Raw genomic sequence first — 20,830 nt, 5'->3', positions numbered from 1 at the left:
TGATTACAAACAATCATTCACATATAACCAACATTATACAACTTAATTGAATTATAAGTCTACATTTGAAATTAACAGAACTGTTTTGACTAATAAATAGTTGCGAACATTAATGATTGTCTCATCATATATTCTCCAATCATTCCAACACAACTACGAATAGACACCAATTCAATTCAAATCAAATCAATTGTATTCAATGATGATTGAAACACTAACATTTATAGATACCCCAGTTCAATCAAAATATTTGAATATGGATACCCAACCAATACATCAATGTAAGGGTCAAAATGTTGTAATTAGTCGAAGTGTATTTTACACTCTTCGAATGTTTTGTAATCTATTTTACTAAGGCGCTTTTATTCGAAGCTTAAGTGTCTATGCCTTAGTATATTTTTTGTACGCTTTCTGTTCCCTATAAATAGGGTTATTTACTAGAGTTAGATAAGAGTTTTTACAGACCTGTCTTTGTACTCTGTAAACATTCGAAAGCGTAATTGAGCTGAAACAAGATCATATTTACATTCGGTGTTCAATCTCGCATTCTTACTTGATTTTATACTCTGATTCATTTTATACTCGATTCATTGATTCATCAATTGGTATCAGAGCAGGAATCACATCTGCGATCTGATTTTCACCTATTTAAAAAGTTTTTGAATCAACTTTTTGATTCAAAAGTTTCCGCACTTTTTGATAGTGAAAAATTTGTCTAGATTTTAGTTTGTGATTCGATTTTGCATTTGAATTGTTGAATCGATTGTTCTTCTTGTAATTCCGATTTGATTCAACCAGTTTGTTTACAAATTTCCAAATTTTCTTCAAAGTTTTCAAAATCATCTTCCGTACAACAATGGCGAGCTTCAATCTCAATTCGATGACCTCGTTTTCTCATCTGTTAGGATCATCGACCAAAATTCCAATGCTAATCCCTGAATATTATGATCAGTGGGCTGATCGTATGCAGGATTATCTGAATGGTCTTGATGAAGAATTATGGTCATGTATCACTGGAAATGTCAATGTTCCAGTGAATGTTCAAGCAATTGGATCATCTTCTGCAAGTTCTGGTGTTGAAAATCAAACTGATCGTCTGAAGAAACTGGAGAAGAGATGTATGAGGGAATTGCGAGGAGCTTTGCCTCCAGTTGTGTACAATTACGTAAGGAGTTGTACAACTACTAAGGAGATCTGGAACAATCTGAAAGATAAGTTTCAAGGAAGTGAGAAGACAAAAATCAATTCAGTCAAACAGTGTTTGGTCGAGCTGAAAGATTTCAGACAAAAAGAAGGTGAAACAATTGAAGTTTACTATGATCGTCTGAACGCATTAATCTATCGTTGCAATCGCTATGGAATTACTAGGACTTCAAAGGAATTCAATCTCATCTTTGTGATGGGTCTTCGAAAAGAATGGAGAAGCGTAAGTATGATGGTGAAGAATCAGCAAAGTTTTGATACATCAACTCTCAATGATTTGTACAATCAGTTGAAGATACACGAAATTGAGGTAAATGAAATTGCTGAGGAATCGAAGCTGAATTTGGGAGGTCCATTGGCACTTGTGTCCAAGATATCTGAGAAAGAAGCTGAAAATGGTGATTCAGAGGAAGAAGAGGGATTCATCATGAATTCGGATGATGAGGCAATAGCATTTTACTCGAATAATCATGTTAAGAAGTTTTTCAAAAAGTCGTTCAATCCGAAGGCTAAGCTTGCTGAGATAAAAGGAAGTGCTATGAGTAAAACTGTTGTTGAGGAAAAAAAGAAGGTTGAGAAGAAAGATTCGAAGATGTCTGAAGGAAAAAGTGAGAAGAAGCTGAAAGGTGATGTTGGAATAGATTGTCATTATTGCAATGGAGCCAATCATCTTGCGAATGATTATATGCTTCGAAAGAAGGATGAGAGGAAGAATAAAGTAAAAGATGAGGCTTATTATGCAGAGAGGCTTGAGGAGGTTCGTGCGAAAGCTAAGAATTTGTTACTGGTAGCAAAGGGTGAACAGGAGGAGGATGGAACTTATCAAATCTGGTCATCCGGATCAGACGATGAAGAAATGAGGAATCCAACACATGGAGCAATGTATGCGAAGATGGAGGAGGACTCAGATGAAGAGGAATTCGAAGTGCAAGGAAGATGCTTCGTATCCAAGGCAGCAGACAAATCTCCAATGACAACAAAGGTACGTAATATTCTTGAATCTTTTAATATTCCTACACATGCTTATGACTCTGAACTAATATCTTTTGATGAGACTGTTACTTATTTTGATTCAATTGTTGTGTCTGCTAGCAATGAGGACAACAAGTTGTCCATGGAGTTATTAGAGACCAAAAAGCGATTAGACATGAAAATAAGTAAAGTTGACTGTTTGGAATTACAGATAACGAATATTATGTGTGATGGGGATACTTTGTCAAGTGAAGTCAAACTTTTGCTAGCACAAAGAAACATATACTGTAATTTTGCTAAGAGACTTTATGGCAAATTAACTGATTTACATCATTCATGTGAAATAAGTAAAGAGCAACATCGAAAATTACTACCTTTTCTAGCATACGAAAGAGCTAAGGTAGATAATATTCTGTATGATTGTGAGAAAATAATAGCTGAATTTGACAAAGTTCCTGATGATAGATATAAATATGGAATTGTCAAAATTGATGAATGTCTTGATGCGAATGAATTAGTTAACATAGTGAATGATACTTTGACTAAATCTGAACAAATCCAAATTTTGAAAAAGACTGAGAATTCAACATCTGATTCTCAATCTAATTTTGCCGATATTGAAGATAATTCTGACAATATTAGTGAAATTAGTGATCTTGAGGATGTTGATTGTTCCCAGTTGTCTATTGTTAATGTTACATCAACATTTAAAGGGAAAGAAAAAGTTAAGGACTTGATGGTTAAGAAAGAAACTGATATACCCTCAACTTCGAAAGTTTGTGATTTGGACTTTGTGGATATCAGAGATAGTCAAACTGATGATAGTGATGATGAATCTGAAGAGAAAAGTTCGAAGAAAAAAGAAATCTTCAAAGGAAGAAGAAATTCCTCGAATTGTGGTTGATCAAGTGTATGGTGATACACAAAAGTTCGAAAAAGTGATGAATGAACAAGGTGCTCAATATCTTGAAACGAATATTGTGGTTTATCCAAATTTCAAGTGTACAGATGATGTCATTTTTCCAAATCAAGTATTCGTCACTACTGGAAATGTTGAGAATATCAAACCAGAATTAAAGAAGTTAGTTGAAGAAGATAATTTGAAAACAACTGATGAAGGTTTCTTCGCAAATCAAAGCACAGTTGAAAACAACCTAACAAAGAATTCGTGTGTTTTTCAACGCCAAAAACCACAAAGAAAATGGGTTGAAAAATCAAAAATTGAAAAAGAGAATTCAAAACAAGTTGTAAAGGAAAATGAAAATGTTATCAAACTAAACTCCAAGGAATTCAAAGATCAAATTGACAAATTTTCGAAGGAAAAAAACATTTCAAAAAGACAAGCTAGGAAGAAAATATTTTGGCAGATTATTGAGTCTCAAAAGATGTCAAATGAAATGTCAAAAACAGATTCAGCAACTTTTTCAAACAAAAGGAAAAATCCCGCTCAAACAAATAAATACTTGTCTGAATCACAATCACCCAAAAATGTTTTCAAAGCTAAAAATTCTTCTTTTGCAACAAATAATCAACCTTCATCACAATCAAATCATTCAAGGTCTGAAGTGAATAAACAACCAAAGTTTTCGAAAGTTTCAGAAACTAATATTCCAAGAAAATTTTCAAATAAATCAAATCCAACTCAAAAATTCTTTCAACGTCAACATTTAAATCAACTGTTGATACATCTTATGGTCAATCTTTTCTAACCAATCCAAAAGTTGATTTTGTTCCTCAAAAGCCAAATTTTCCTAATCATACGAAGAAACAATCTTTGAAAATTTCACATGAAAAAGGGATAACTTCAAGGAAGAACATTGATCATTGGCGTGAAGGCAAAGGAAAAATGTATCAGTCGAGTACATTTTCAAAGGAGCAAATTCACGAAGCATATGAGAAGTATGTGAATACTTCATCAAAAGGCAGTTCATCTTCTAAGGATTCGAACATATCAGTCAAAGCATGGAAACCAGTAATGAAAGCAAAGAATGTACACTCACAAACTCAGAATACGAAGGGTAATGTCAGTGAACATCCGAAACCATCAAAATCTTATGTTTCGGTTCCTATAAATGATGATGTGAACTTAATTGATAGTCTCAAAACCAAAGTTTGTGATTGGGTTAAAAGTTCTTCATTACATTCGAAATTGAAATTTAATTTTCAAGGACCCAAACAGCCTTGGGTACCTAAATTTTTTCACTGATTGTAGGTACTATGTGACGAGCAATATGATAATAAATGGTACATTGATAGTGGTTGCTCTCGTCACATGACTGGGAAGAAGGAAAATTTACGTGATTTTCGAAGCCTAAAGTATGCTGGAGTTGTGAAGTTTGGTAACAATCAAAAATGCCAAGTCAAAGGATATGGAAAGATCACAAACGGACAATTCACAGTGAATCGTGTTGCGTATGTTGAAGGTCTTCAACATAACTTGATAAGTGTTTCCCAACTTGTTGTGGGCACTGGCAATCAAGTCCTTTTTAATGAAGAAGGAAGTGTTATTTCGAATGTCAACACTAAAGAAGTATTACTTAAATCAAAAAGGAAAGGTGACATGTTCACTTTGGACATCAATCCGATAGTAGGCAAACCTGCTATATGTCTTCTTTCGAAAGCTACATCAGACTTAAGTTGGTTGTGGCATCGAAGACTTTCTCATCTCAACTTTCGAAACATCAACAAACTTGTGGTACAAGATCTGGTAAGAGGTTTACCTGTACTTAAATTTGATAATGATTCTTTATGTGCAGCTTGTGAAGTTGGCAAGCAACATAAACAAGGTCATCCGATTACAACAGATTCGAAAATTGTCGCACCTCTGGAGCTCTTACATATTGATTTGTGTGGTCCATCAACAGTTTCAACACTCAACAAGAAACGGTACATTTTAGTAATTGTTGATGACTTTTCAAGATTTACGTGGGTTTATTTTCTTAGGCTTAAAAATCCGAAGTTGCACAAATCATGATTGACTTTATCAAAAAGATGGAAACAACATTGAAGAAGATTGTTCGAAAAATTAAGAGTGATCATGGAACTGAATTTAAGAACAATGTTCTTGATTCATTTTTGGTGGACAAAGGGATTTCGCATAATTTTTCATCTCCATACACACCACAACAAAATGGTGTCGTTGAACGAAGAAATATATCTCTATGCGAAGCAGCAAGGACTATGCTGGCATATGCGAATCTTCCACAATACCTTTGGGCTGAAGCAGTATCCACCGCATGTTTTACTCAAAACAGATCTTTCATCCATCGTCGTTTTAACATCACTCCATATGAAATTCTCAACAATCGAAAACCTAACGTCAAATTTTTCCATGTTTTCGGATGCAGGTGCTTTATTATGAATCTCAAGGATAATCTTACAAAATTTCAAGCTAAAGCAGATGAAGGGATTTTCTTGGGATATTCGCATAATTCAGTGGCATATCGTGTGTTGAACAAAAGAACACGAAAAGTTGAAGAAACCTTTAATCTTACATTTGATGATTACTATATTAAACAAACTGAAACGCATTTTGAAAATCATCCTATTCTAACAGAAATACAAGATGAATCTAAATCTTCACAAACATTAGATATTGATTATGATTTAATTTTTGGTATTACAGATTATGCTGTTGATGCTGAAATTAATGCCAATGATAATCATCTCTCTGAATTAACGAAGTTTACTGATGATTCAACATCAACTTCTCAAGAGAAAGGCGAAAGTATGCAAAATAATCCAGTGGAGGGGGAGCACTTGGATTCGAACACTCTAGTTGAGGGGGAGCATTCTTTCGAGGGGGAGAATGAGAGATTGAATGCTGATGTTGAGGGGGAGCATTTAGAAAACATTGAGAACAATAATGATTTTGATGATGTTTGTTCGATTGCAGGTTCAGTGAATGATGATTTATACGAAGATGCACCTTTGGAATTTGATCCAGATTATCCACCAATGGAAAAGTGGACAAGAGATCATCCGAAGGATCAAATAATTGGGAATCCACAAGAGGGTGTTTTAACAAGAGCTCAAATTCGTGCAAAGAATGAGGTATTGAATACTCATCAAGAATTTTGCATGTTCAATGTTTTCATCTCTAAAATTAAACCAAAAACAGTTAAGGTTGCAATGGAACACTCAGATTGGGTTGTTGCGATGCAATCTGAATTGTCTGAATTTGAACGAAACAAGGTTTGGAGATTAATTCCTAAACCTGAAAATGTTTCGATTGTCGGGTTAAAATGGATTTTCAAAAACAAAACCGACAAAGATGGAAATATCGTTCGAAACAAAGCCAGACTTGTTGTTAAAGGATATTCACAACAAGAAGGAATCGACTATGAAGAAACTTTTGCCCCTGTCGCAAGACTCGAGGTTGTTCGTATATTTCTGGCTTATGCAGCTCACAAAGACTTTGATGTTTATCAAATGGACGTGAAGTGTGCATTTTTAAATGGAGAGCTTGAAGATACAGTTTACGTGGAACAACCCCCAGGTTTTATTAACGAAGAACATCCTGATCATGTTTATATTTTAGATAAGGCAGTTTATGGTTTAAAACAAGCACCACGAGCATGGAATGCAACTCTTACTTCATTTTTGAAACAATCTAAATTTAAACAAGGATCTGTTGACCCCACATTATTTCAAAAGAAAGTTGGGAATCATCTAATGATTGTTCAAATTTATGTTGATGATATTATTTTTGGCTCAACTGACCCTGCCTTGTCTAGAGAATTTGAAGAACTGATGAAAAGTAAGTTCGAAATGAGCATGATAGGAAAAATCAATAATTTTCTTGGACTGAATATTCGTCAAAGCAGAGAAGGAATTTTTATTAATCAAGAAAAATATACAAAGAATCTGCTAGAGAAGTTTGGATTGACGAATAGCACAAAGTTACGAGTTCCTATGGCAACTGGCATAAAGTTGACACCTTCGTTAGATAAACCTGTAGTTGACCTAACTCTTTACAGGAGCATGATTGGTTCATTACTTTATCTTACAGCAAGTAGACCTGATATCATGTTCTCTGTGTGTAATTGTGCTAGGTATCAGTCAAATCCACGAGAACCACATCTCACTGCTGTGAAGAATATTTTTCGTTATCTTAAAGGAACAATTTCATTAGGATTGTGGTATCCTTCGAAAACTGGGTTCTTTGTACAAGCTTATTCGGATGCAGACTTGGGTGGTTGTAATCTTGATAGAAAAAGCACAAGTGGCGGATGTCAATTTCTTGATGGCAAATTGGTGAGCTGGCAGTCGAAAAAACAAACATGTGTATCAATTTCAACAGCTGAAGCAGAATATGTGGTTGCTGCTGCTTGCACATCACAAATTATATGGATTCAAAGTCAATTGCGTGATTATGCAATTAATATGAAAAAGATTCCATTATATTGTGATTCTCAAAGTGCAATAAGAATTTGTCATAATCCTGTGCAGCATTCGAAGACTAAACATATAGCTCTTCGTTATCATTTCATCAAGGATCACGTGGAGGATGGAAATATTGAAGTGCATTTCGTGAAAACAACTGATCAGTTAGCTGATATTTTCACGAAACCTTTAGATGAAAAATCCTTTGTAAAAATTCTAGAAGGACTTGGAATGATCGATGGAAATTCTGTTCCATACGAAAAAGGAGAATGATGGTTGACCAGGAATGATTCAGAGGTGCTGAATAAAAGACAATGCAACGTCATTCAGCATTCAGAGGTTACTGTTCATAGTCAACGCTTCGACCCCTTCGAATTCGAAGATTTATCATTTTTCAAGGGTTGATAAAATTTCGTCTATTTGCAACAAGTACATTTCGTTTGTCATTTTTTTTCGAAAAATTAAAAATCCAAAAAGATTTTCGTTTGTTTTGTCATTTTATTTTCGAAAAAATTAAAAATCCAAAAAGATTTTCGTTTGTTTTGTCATTTTATTTTCGAAAACTTAAAAATCCAAAAAGATTTTCGTTTGTTTTGTCATTTAATTTTCGAAAAATTAAAAATACAAAAAGATTTTCGTTTATTTTGCCTTACATTCGAAAAATCAAAAGCATCAAAAAGATTTTCTCTTTTCTTCGTTCTTTATTTTTCGAAAAATAAAAAAAACAAAAATATTTTGTTTCTTATTTCTTTTTAGTACTTTGTTGCAGATATTCATGATGATAAACAGTGGATAATGCTTGCAGTACTAGGGTCAGGTAAATTTATCTTATGAATCTTTAAATTTTTTGAACTAGTTAAGTTGTCCCTAGAAGCATGCTGTTGCATGTTGTCCAAAGCCTCCAATGACTCAATGTGTGTGTACGAAAGCCTTAATGAAATATTTCATACGAAAATTTCTTCCAAATCAGGCTTGTATTCACATTAGTCTCCTGAGCTACCTGACTCTTCTCACAATGAGTTAAGAGTTTACTGTTTTGTCCAAATATAACAGGGGTACATTTCGTGTCTTTTATCCATCTTTTTCATCTAAAAAGTTCTTACACGATCACACACGAAGACATATGTCCGAGAGGTCTCAGAACACACCAATCGAGACTTAGACATATCAAAAATCTGTGTTCATGATCTGACATCATGAGACCGTGATGAAGGTGAAACCCAATAATCTAAACTTTTAAGGAATTGGCGGGGAACTATGTTCCAGATTTTCACGAAATCTTTGTTTCAGTACCCACATTCGAAACTCAAAATCATATTCTGTTCATATGAGTGGTCTTGATCAAACATTCGAAATCCATGATGTTTGTTACCCAACAAGATCCAGCATAAATTTTTTTCTCATGAATATGCTTTCTGTATGAGTTTCATTCGTATTCCAAAGTCACTTATAATTTTTCAAAGCAAACTTGTCACTGATTACAATGATCAAACAAGTAATTTCTGTTACAATTTATCACCTTATGTTTAGGATGATATGTAACGAAATTTTTATAGCTACCCATGAAACCTTATAAAAGAAGCCCTTCGATACTTTTCTTCAAGTATTCGATTGTATTTCACGGGAACACACACCAGCTGTTGATCATCTCTCTTGGTGATTAACAAAGCAATCTTTGCCCGGGGTTATATCAGGCTTCGTGTCAAATTGATATTTTAACATCACAGTATCCCAAAATTTTCTTTTTATTGCTTCTCGTCTACATTTTTTGGAACACTACACTCACGAAATCCTTGAGGTTCTGAGTAATACCAATTCAGGCTGATGATTTCAAACATCTGGCATATGACTTCACTTTTCATCCCAAAAGTGAAAGCGCCTTTCCTCCATCCGAAGGATGCTGACGGTTACTATTCCTTGACAAGACACGAACAGACTGTGGGAGAAGCCGTTTCCTTGTTTCAAGGCGATGTGACAGTTACTTTTTGCCACCTGGACATTTTTTGGCAGACTGATGCGACTTTTAAGGTGCCACGTCGGATATCATTAATTGCACATCCCGCTTCAAATTCAAATTCTAGGGTTACATATAAAAGGGGATTTCAAGGTCCCTTATCAGTTTACGCGTTCAAAATACAACAAAAATTCCCAATTCTCTCTGATCATCAAAGCTTTCAAACTCTAACAATGGCGACTTATGTTCATGTCGATGCTGATCCTTCTCACACCACTGAAGATGTGACTTCATTACCGATTATGAAGATTCAAGGGACTAATTATCAATTGGATGCTGATGTTTCTCAATACCCTGAAGAATTGAAGATGTTGATTGTTGCTTTAAAGAGTTCTGTTCTATCAAAGGCTATGTTCAGTTCATTTTTCGTTCCGATGTCATGGCTTTCTCAAGCAGGATCAACGGCTACATACAACAAAGCTTTTGATGCTATTACTTTTAAATCTGGTTAATGACAAAAAGGTCAGATTGTCAAAGAAACTCTTTTGCCAAATTCTTGAAATTCCAAATTCACCACCATATGTTGATTTCACTTTCCCTCAAATTGTTCATATGTTTAATGAGATGGGTTATCAACCAACACTAACTAAGATCAGTGATTTTAAGAAATCTGGTCTTCCTAGTATCTGGAATTTTCTATTTGGTATTTTTCTGAGGTGTTTAACTGGTAGAACTGTGGGTCTCGATAAAGGACGAATGGAGGTATATGTCATGGTTTCTGGGCTATACTATGATCTTCAAGTGGACTATTCTACACAGTTATGGAAGGAGTTTCAAAAGAGTGTAGAACACACGAATGCTCTTCATGGAATTTCGTGTGCGAGGTAGTGGAGCTTGATTCTCCAATATTTTTACAAGGAGGGCATTTTGGTACCCAATGATGAAGAAAAAGCTGTTTTCCAGATCTTTCACAGTCCGAAGGATGTCACAGATAAAGTTGAAGATTTTCCCTTTGTGGCTCATATTCCTGATGCTATGCTCAAAAGAGTTGATCCTTCGAATTCTGTCTTGGTGGCATATTTGAAAACTATTGATTCTACTGTAGAAACAGGGATACTATTGGAAAGGGAAGATAAGAAATCCAAGCGGTCAAAGAAGAATGAAACTACTTCTTCTGCAAACAAAGTCATAGAGTTGAAATCTACGAAATCTCCAAAGAAGAAGCCTATTCAAGTTGAAGTGTCTGTTGCTGAGACAAAATTGATTGAGCCTGTTATTGAAGATACTTAAGAGCAAGTGGTCATTCCTTCGAAGGCCGGTATGTTTCGAAGAATCAAAATGAAGTCTAAACATACAAGCAAGTCTCCAACACATAAAGTGGTCCGAAAGCCTCAAGTTACTCATCAAGGTGTTTTAATTCGTGAAGAGCCAGCACCTGTTTCTCCATTGTCAAATAAACGAAGGGCTGAGGATATGGCCAAACATTTGTCAAATAAGAAGAAGAAGAAGACACGAAAGCTTATGCTTTCCACTGAGTCTACAGAAGATGATGATGAAAGAATTCCTGGAACACCAGAAGTCACTCTTCATGAAGAAAGTTCAACTCCTGAGCAGACAATAGTCATACCACCCGAAGATTCGGTTGCCAAATCAGTTTCTGAGGAGGTACGAACTTCAGGCATCCCTGTAAACGTATCTGATACGGATGCAATTGTCAATATGGGTGAAGGAGATTCGAAGAAAGAAGATCAAGGTCATCCTACTTCTACAGCCTTCGAAAATATTGTTTCTTTACCTCCACCAATCACTTCAATTACTTCAACCACTGATTCCCCTACATTCGAAAATATCATCAATCAACCCTTTACTTCCATTTTTTCTTCTCAATCCACTGATACACCTAAACTTAATTCGCCTGTTCAAGAAACTGTTCTTATGGAAACCGACACTGACAATGAAGGTTTTAGAGGCACATTTGACGAATTAAAGTTTGATGACGAAGAAGAAGATTTTCCAGATCATATGTTGATGACGATGAAACAGTTTAAAATTTTGAATAAGAAGTTGAATTCCATAATTCAATCTCAAGCTGATTTGGGGGGTGGTTCGTCAGTTACAAGTTTGGAAGTTGATACTATGTTGCAAATGTTCGAAGCCAAGATAGTGGGTAAAGTCTCTGGGATGGTTAGAGACTCTGAGTCAAGAATTTTGGAGAAGGTTGATCATATTGATCAAAACAATGAGCTACGGATAAATTCTCAAAATTCAAAGTTTGCTGAGATTTAAAAGACTTGAAGACAGTTGCAAAGGAACATCATGTTCTCTTTGTTCAAGATGTTAAGAAAGTCAGGGAGGATGTTAATTTGCAGATTCGTGAACTTCGCGAAGATATGCAAAAGGAGTTTGCTAGTGTTCAACAGGATTTTGCATCTCTGAGTCAGAAGATTGACATTATTTGTGATGCTGTCACGAAGTTTGTCAAATTATACGAAAGTATGAGTCCTCAACTTACTCAACTTTCTACCATGGAAAATAACAACTTTGTGGAAGTGCTTACATTGCTGAAGGAATTAAAAGCTCTATCTGTCAAGCCAGTTTCGTCTTCTTTGATTACTCCAGAATTCTTATCCCAGAAGTTCACCCAATTCGAAGCTATTTTACACAAGCAACTGGCCCCTCTTTCTCGTATATCCAGCCTTCTACCAACAACCGATGCCCCACCTGTTTTTACAGGGGTGCAAGGGGGAGAAAGAAATGTTGAAGATACGAAGGCTGGAGGTGAAGATGTGAAGGTTGTGGGAAAGGTGTTTTCTTCAAAGATCCCATCAACAAAGCCAATTGTTGCATCTGCTGGGCCGGTTACTTCAACAGTCATAACGACTATGCCAATTACAAGACCAATTTCGAAAGGAATTGTGATTGGTAAATTTGCTGATACTGGTGGGAGTGGTTTGAAAGATAAAGGGAAAACGATAGTTGTGGAAAAGTCGAAAGAAGAAAAGAAAGCTGAAGCAGAAGCTGGAATTGAAAAGCTAAGGTTGATTCAAAGCATAATGACTCAACGTGCAAGTGATCCGAAGGGTATGGACAAAGGTGATCCGTCCAAACACTACAATTACGAAACAATTGAAGCCAAGGTAGCTTTTAATCATATGTATTCGTTTGAGAAGAAACCAAAACAAAGTTATGTGGTTACGAATACTGATACAAGTCAGCTGGACTTTCCAATGAATGAAATAATGTTCATCATGCCTCAATTTAAAGCAGAAGGAAATTTCAAAGAAAATGATGATGGTACTCACATGAAAATTTGATTTCATGCTGTTCTTGCTAAAGCCCCTGAGGAAGTTTGGTCTTTGGTAAAGATCAAGAAAGTAATAAGTATGAAAAAGGATGTGGTGTTCGAAAACACAGTCCAAAATATCAAGTATGTGGTTGCCAGGGCAAATGGAAATATTTGCGAATTTACAATTGCAGATTTTCCATTAATGAACTTGTATGATCTTATACAAGTTGCATTGATTTTGAAAGATAAATCATTTTCATATCTTCAAAACACTGAACCTGATGAATTTAAGCTTGGGGTTGTTCACATCAAGATTTTCATTGAAAATTATTATGAGTGCTTGGCTCTAACAGATGTGGAGTTAGCTACACCTAAAGGTATGGAAATAAAAGCTCCAATGGCACCTACGAAGACTCAAGCAGAATTGAAAAAGTATGATGATGGTGAAATCTGCTTGAAGCCTTTTGGGATTGTCTTCGCAGGAAAAGACAAGGCTGGAAAAGCAAAACGTTTCTTATTCCAGGCATGCGAAGTGGAAAGATATTCAACATCTCAATATACGAACTTAATTGTTCGTATGAATCATTGTAAGAAGAACAATGAAGGAGATAAGAAAGAGCTGAAGAAAATAATTTCTTGGTACACGGAAATTCGAAGAGTGATGCTGTATTTCATCCAGCTTCTTACAAATTAAGAAGGTCGACTATGATTACAAAGGGGGAGATTGTAAGGGTCAAAATGTTGTAATTAGTCGAAGTGTATTTTGCACTCTTCGAATGTTTTGTAATCTATTTTACTAAGGCGCTTTTATTCGAAGCTTAAGTGTCTATGCCTTAGTATATTTTTTGTACGCTTTCTGTTCCCTATAAATAGGGTTATTTACTAGAGTTAGATAAGAGTTTTTACAGACCTGTCTTTGTACTCTGTAAACATTCGAAAGCGTAATAGAGCTGAAACAAGATCATATTTACATCCGGTGTTCAATCTCGCATTCTTACTTGATTTTATACTCTGATTCATTTTATACTCGATTCATTGATTCATCAATTAATGCATATATAAATGTTGTTTTTTTATTCATTATTGATTGAACTAACAACAATGCACATTCATTAAATCATTTGTGATTACAAACCTGTCCAAAAACTGTTTCACTGTAAAACCACATAATTACTTAAATTAAGCAATGTTTCACATATAACAACGACTATGCAACCTAATGGAATAATAAGTCTAACTTTTAAATAAACAAAACTTTTTGCCTAATAAAAAGTTGCAAACATTATTGATTGTCACCTCATATATTCTTCAATGATTTCAATACAAATACGCATAGACACCAATTGAATTCAAATCAAATCATTTGTATTCAATCATGAATAAAACAACAACATTTATATATACACCAGTTCCATCACAAATACATTAAATCATTTGTGATTACAAACACATTCAAACACTTTTTCAACGTAAAACTACATAATTCCATAAATTAAGCAATGATTCACATATAACCAAGATTATACAAATTATTGGAATAACAAGTCTATATTTGTCACTGGTAAATTATATATGTACATACAACACATTATAATCATAAGTGAATAAGGTCTATGTGTTTATCAACCTATTCAGATTTGCGTCAACATAAGACCACACACGTTGGAAAAAATAACTCTATATTTGTCACAATTTAATTACCTACGTACATACACAACATCATAATCATCACTGAATTTAAATATTTTTTCGCATTACACCCTACATATTCATTATTGATTATACAATTCTAGCATTTAATAACCATACAACATGTAACTCAATCACTACTGCTTTTACAGTTGTTATAAACTTAATTCACGTCTGTATCATTCATCAGTATAAATCAATTCAATCGAATTGAACAGTTGTATTTCGTTTTAGCAGAAACTAACAATTCTTTTTCGTTTCACAATATGATTACAGTCAAATAATAATTTTTGAAATCAAATACACGTACCTTCATCTTCATCACCAATATCAAGCATTGAAATGAAGTAACCTTCATCGCCATAAAAATCCCCACAAACGACGTTCTTCATCGCAGCCGAATTCAATAAACTTATCGTAATCTGATTCCAGACGACTACAACAATATTGTTGTAATGCTTTGGAAATTTCGATTACACCTCTAGTGTCGGCGATATGGACTTCAGCAATAACCAATACGGTTTCAATAACTTCTATCCAATTAACGTTCTTCATCGTTATGGCTTCAATCATGGAAAACGTCTGTTACATGGTTATTTAATACGTTTAGGTTATGTTTATGTTGCCTAATTACTGTTTACGTAACTACATATTTTCCTGTTTTTGACCCTTATGAAACGATTGGTCCACATTTGTTCTCGCGTTTCTCAACCTTTTAGTGTTCTCAATATAACTTTTCCATATATATATATATATATATATATATATATATATATATATATATATATATATATATATAAAATACGGTTTAAACAATTTATTTTTGGTCGGATAGTTTTCTTTTGGCTATAATTTGTATAGTTTTCTTTCGGATATAATTTATGTTTCAATAACCTATCCCTTCAAAAATAAGTTTTTCAACATATGCATTGCTAGGTCTTAATAAAAATTTTGTTCGAAAACTTGTCATAGTATAAACTACACGCATTACATTAATTAATAGTTTCCTTTAGAGTTTAGGATTTACGGTTTAGGATTTTGAGTTATAGGTTTTAGTTTGAGGGTTAAGGGTTTAAAATGGTTTTGGGTTTTAGGTTTATGATTTTGAGATTTCATCAATATGTTGATTCCTTTTGGAAATTGAATCTCCAAATTCTTTCAAGGAATCCAACTCAATAACCAAACATCTAGAAATCAAAATATTTAAAGAGGGAGGAGGTGTTTTTATCTATATGTTGGATTTTGTAGATTGTATTTTTAACTATACATCAAGTTATAAAATCATCGAGACATAAGATATTCTTCATGTAGCCACAAAGATATTCTTCATGTAGCCACAAAGAAAGAAACATAGTCACATTTATATCAAATTGTCTTATGGGCTACAAAATTCTAAATTTAGTTTTGTAATCCTAAGCTGATATTAATAACATTTACTGAACTCACCAAACAATGATATACATTGATAAGATGACAACTAGAGTAAGGTGATGTTTGTTTTTCTGAAGCCAAAATATTTGCAGTCTGCGGATTATATCTGTAAGCTCTGCAGCAGAAGAGGTGGACCAAATGTCTGCTATAAGAAGTCTGTTTATTTTTTAACGTCTGCAGGTACTGAAATAAACTGATTTTTCAAACTTAATTTCATGTCATAAACATAAAAAAATGCATTTTCAGCAAAAAAAGATAGGCGGCGGAGAAAAGGAAAAAAGATAAGCGACGTTTTTTTTTCGGTTTAGGTTAAAATGAGGCGTGAAGACATTTGAAGACAGTGGCCCATATCTGCACCAGGAAGACCTCGCGCAGACATTTTTTGATATGCGCACTTCCAAAAAACAAAATTTTGCGATGGCATATGTCTGCGCGGCGCAGACAAGAGTGGTTGCGCAGATCTGCACAAAAAAAACAAACAAACATCCTCTAAATAAAAGAGATACAATAATTATCATATTATCAAGAGTTATTTCTAATAATCTTTCTAGTTTACATGTGTACATAGCATGATTAACTCTATTATGAGAACCACATAAATTCTTATATATATTCTTTATTTCTCTTCGGGTCTAATGATTGTGTTTCTTAATCTCCAAACCCTAACATATAGTACGCAAACCAAAAAAATAATTTACTTATATCTACCATAAATTTATTTCAACATATATATGTAGTACATTAGTAGTATAATGCTACATTAGGAATATTTTTTGTTGGGATACTTTAATAATACTGATTGAGTATACATACTCTTTAGGGAAGAAAACCCAAACAACGATGTACCCAAATTATGCTATTGCCTATAGTGGTCAACGTCAAGTAAACAAACATTCTAGTCTCCCTTATTTGTCTTTTTTAAGAAATCTCAAAACATTTGAATTATACGTTAATTCAAGTTTAAGGAATGATCAAAATACAAACTTTTAGCAGCCTTTTGCTTTTAGGCTGCAATTCCTACCTCAACGTTTTTCTACTACTCATAACATCCACTACACCTACCTACCAATACCAAAAACCTTTTCTAAAACTCAACCACATTACCAATACCAGCCATTGAAAATGCTCCCCAAGCTTCTGTTTGTTCATGGTGCCTTTTTGGATTCACTTGTTCCTCACCATCTACAAGAAGAGAACCTTTCTTAACGTAACTTGTTGCAGGTTGAGTCAAACCTTCGGTCAATGAAAAACCAAAGAGTCTACAACTATCTTTACACTTTGAAACCGATTCTTGTTGCCCAATTTCTGATGGAGCATGTTGGTTATGGCTATTATGGTGCCCGAAATATGGCCCGGGGAAATTGGGTGCCTTTAAATTATGGGAAATGTGTATAGGATTTGAGAAAGGATATTGAGGGATTGCATTTTTGTAAGGTGGAACGGAAGAGTGCCCGAATTGTGGTTTCAAAAATATTTCTTGACCTTGCAAGACCTCGTTGAATTGGAATGGGTTACTATAGCCTATGCCAATGAGGTTGCTAAGATTATTCCTTAATGAGGATATATGATTATAACCGAAAATTTCTTGACCTTGCAAGACCTTTTGAAATCGCATAGATTTCTCAAAGTCCGATGCTCCTCCTCCTGATGCAACATCTGTAAGAAATGAGAAATAAGTTAACATTTTTCGCATTTTTTGCAAACGGGTTATTCTTCTTGCAATCCCTACACTGTCTAAAGAGATGTTTGATAGTTACCGAATGAGTCAGATCTGATTGGGTCAAGGCCTGAAGTCAGGCGCAAACGTGAATCTGGCCGAGTCACAGGCATTTGACCGAGTCACAGGTTTATATATGTGATATCAAACAATCTGAATCTGACCGAGTCAAAACCGGCTTTTTACAAACCAGTAAGAGACATATCAAACAGTTCCTAAGAAACATCACCTGAGATGTAGATCAAGTATGCAACCATGCATAACAAGCTACTATCTATAAAAAGCTCAATTCACAACTTTTGACCATTTCTACAAGTATACCCCACAACCAACTCCTTAGGGACTTGAGGGCCCACTTATGACTCGAACACTTGACCATTATGTAAATGTATCACCCCAAAACTAACTATGCTACACCCTATTTTTTTCATTTTCTTAGATAAAAGAATAAAGAAATGATTCTCATGAAAAATATATCATACCTTTGGGCACGTGAAAAATGGGCGGAAAACCAGTTTTCATCCTTTTCGCAATGGGTGACAAATTGCTATCGGCTCTGGAAACCAAGCTACACCGCTCAATCTCCCATGGAGAAACTCTGTTTTGCCTTGTTGTAGCTTCCACACCATCCCACCTCACCTGAAAATATATCAAGACATAAATAAATAAATAAAACCCATTGGAAAAGCAAGAAAATGAAGATGATCATCAAAATTGAAGGCCCACCATCAGACATTTCCATTTCGATCCGGGCCACTTGACAGGGTCCACATCGCTAATCCCAGTTATCATCCCTGTACGTTTTCTCTCCCCTGCATCTTCTGTTTCAACACGAAGATTAAACCTCATTCCAGGTGAGAATTTGTTGGGAAGAAGACTCTTCATAAATTGGTGATATGGTAGAATGAATTCTGATACGCCACCCCTGGAAGAAGCGGTTGGGTTGTAGGAGACATTGAAGACAGTACTCTGTGAAATGGAGTTGACGACGGTGGTGAAATCGTTTAACTGGGGGCGGTAGGTCGCCGGGAAACAAGGTGCGGTTTTTACTTGTGCTGATCGCCGGATACCCAGCCTGAGTACCCCATCATCACCCCTGAGAAAAAGAACAGCATCTCCACATACAAGCTTCTTCTTGTTCACGAAACCACTCCAACCGGTGGTTAGCAGATGCCGCCGTGGTTGGCCTGTAAAAGACACCGGAAAATAATAAGTTATAACTATCATGAAACCAAGTTAGAAAAGATTCTGAATATACCTCGATAGATATGGCGGAACTTCCATTCCGTTCCATGGAGATCTTTAGCTACAAGTTCTTGTGAAGGTCTTTGCTGTTTATAATCCTGTAGGATTAATGACTTATAAGGTGTGAACATGATAATGATTAATGTCGCCATTTTAGGAAAAGGACTGTAGAAGGAATACCAGAGGAGGGAAGCAATCTTCTGCAGCCCGACGTGGGACAGAGAATCCGCCATGGGTGCTGGTATCGGAAGCAGTGAGGGTTTTGCAGAACATGTGGGGTGTTGATGGTTTTTCATCGAGACCTCCGTTGTCGTCCTCTTCAACCTCTGTTTCACCCCATTTCTTCTCCAGCTGTGAGATTGAAGTCATTCAGCCCTAGTCAAGATTCAAGAACCAGAAGATATCGTTTTATGGAAGTAAATCGAAAGGAAACCTTACCTGAACATCGGGAATCAGTGAAACTTGAGCATACACATCGTCGGATCTTAATTCGGCCTGATTCAAAAAAGTTAACAGATGAATGAGTATAACCTGTGAATATGTGACCCTAATCGGTTTATTTTTTCAGGAAAAGTAAATAAGAAACCCTAATCGTATAACTTACGTGAAGCTTAACGTCGGTGACACGGCAAAAAACGTGGGGAGGGAGATGGACACCGGAGATGGCCGGAGAATCATAGATGCGTAGTTGTTCTAGGTGACCTTGTGGGAAGTAAACGACGGCGTTCCCTTTCTTCGGCAACGAAATTAGAGGTCCAGCACACGCGTGCCACAACTCCAAACTACAGAGCACCGGAGAAGACGACAACAGAGACAACTCCGAGGTCGGAGATGCATACGAATCCGACGAAGATGGAGAATCAAGAACCAAAGACCCCGCAACCTCGTCAGTATCGTCGTTAATGGTGTTCAGATCAATTAAGCCACACATCATCACAGAATCCAAACCCAAATCAACACAAAATCAAACCTCCTAATTTGACCAATCACAAACACTATTTCATCAACATTATGAACACAAAAAGAAGCTATAAGTTATAACCCCCACCCACTGGTAAAAACTTCTCTCTCTCTCTCAGTCTGAAAAAAGTAGAGCTTTTTCAGAGAAATGGTGAGTGTAGAGGAGTACGACTGAAAGAGTAGCTTTTTTCATCAAAAATCAGCTGTTGAAACTTCCAAAAGAAGGTGGTGGTGGTGTATGTATAATTTAATTGTATATGATGCATACATAAATGTTTAGGATGGATGAAAACAAAGGAGCTGTAAAGCAGTTGGTTAGTATAAAGAGAGAGAGTGGGGAAAATCTGCAGAGGGAACAGGTGGCGGTGCTGACAGGCCGGGGTAAAGAAAGCGAAAGATGAGAGGCCCCCTGTAATTGCGGGAGTGAGAAACAATGGTGGCGTGTCCCCTGTTTATTCAACAAAATCTATCTTCCTTCTTATCTTTCAAATAATATTATATAATAATAATAATAGTCAAACACTATTCATTTATTTATTTGAAATATACCAAAATATATAAACACTACTTGTTATTATATTTAGCTAGTGTTTCATTTCGTATATGTTAATCGAGCATGTGAATGTAATGGAACATTAAATGAATTAATAAAATTTAATTTGTTGGTTATAAATGAATGAAATGATGCTTTTTCTTAAGGAATATGATTTCTTTTTCCATATGCAAGAGAATCTCAAATGGTTAATCTTCTTAAAAAAAATAAATAAATAAATAAAATTGTCTTTTTCATATTATTTTTTCATTATTTTTTATTGACAACAAAATTTTATCAAAATATTTTTTTATTGGCTAATTTTGTTCAAAAATAATTTTCTTTAAAATTAATTAATTTATCATTTGTCTGTGTAAAATGTTTTATTAACATTGTGTTTGGCAGATACAATTGCTAATAAGTTAACTAGTTTTTTGAACTTTTTTAAGTTTTCTT

At 35.1% G+C, this 20,830-nt stretch overlaps 1 protein-coding gene across 1 annotated transcript; it reads right to left on the bottom strand.

Moving 5' to 3' along the window:
• Nucleotides 1–16,854: 16,854 nt before the first annotated feature.
• On the bottom strand, nucleotides 16,855–20,278 carry LOC145106790 (auxin response factor 3-like). Its single transcript, XM_079043718.1, has 7 exons — nucleotides 19,487–20,278; nucleotides 19,321–19,377; nucleotides 19,063–19,233; nucleotides 18,896–18,980; nucleotides 18,364–18,824; nucleotides 18,120–18,276; nucleotides 16,855–17,576 (listed from the first exon to the last, which is right to left on the bottom strand). Exons 1-7 carry the CDS (start codon nucleotides 19,814–19,816, stop codon nucleotides 17,005–17,007), a joined length of 1,833 nt encoding a protein of 610 aa, XP_078899844.1. The 5' UTR covers nucleotides 19,817–20,278; the 3' UTR covers nucleotides 16,855–17,004.
• Nucleotides 20,279–20,830: the final 552 nt, after the last annotated feature.

This window comes from Lactuca virosa, chromosome 4, assembly GCF_052849685.1.
Source record: "Lactuca virosa cultivar CGN04683 chromosome 4, Lactuca_virosa_CGN04683_v6, whole genome shotgun sequence".
Classification (NCBI taxonomy): Eukaryota; Viridiplantae; Streptophyta; class Magnoliopsida; order Asterales; family Asteraceae; genus Lactuca; species Lactuca virosa.
The sequence above is the reverse complement of the archived record's forward strand: the minus strand, read 5'-3'. Positions and strand labels throughout refer to the sequence as shown.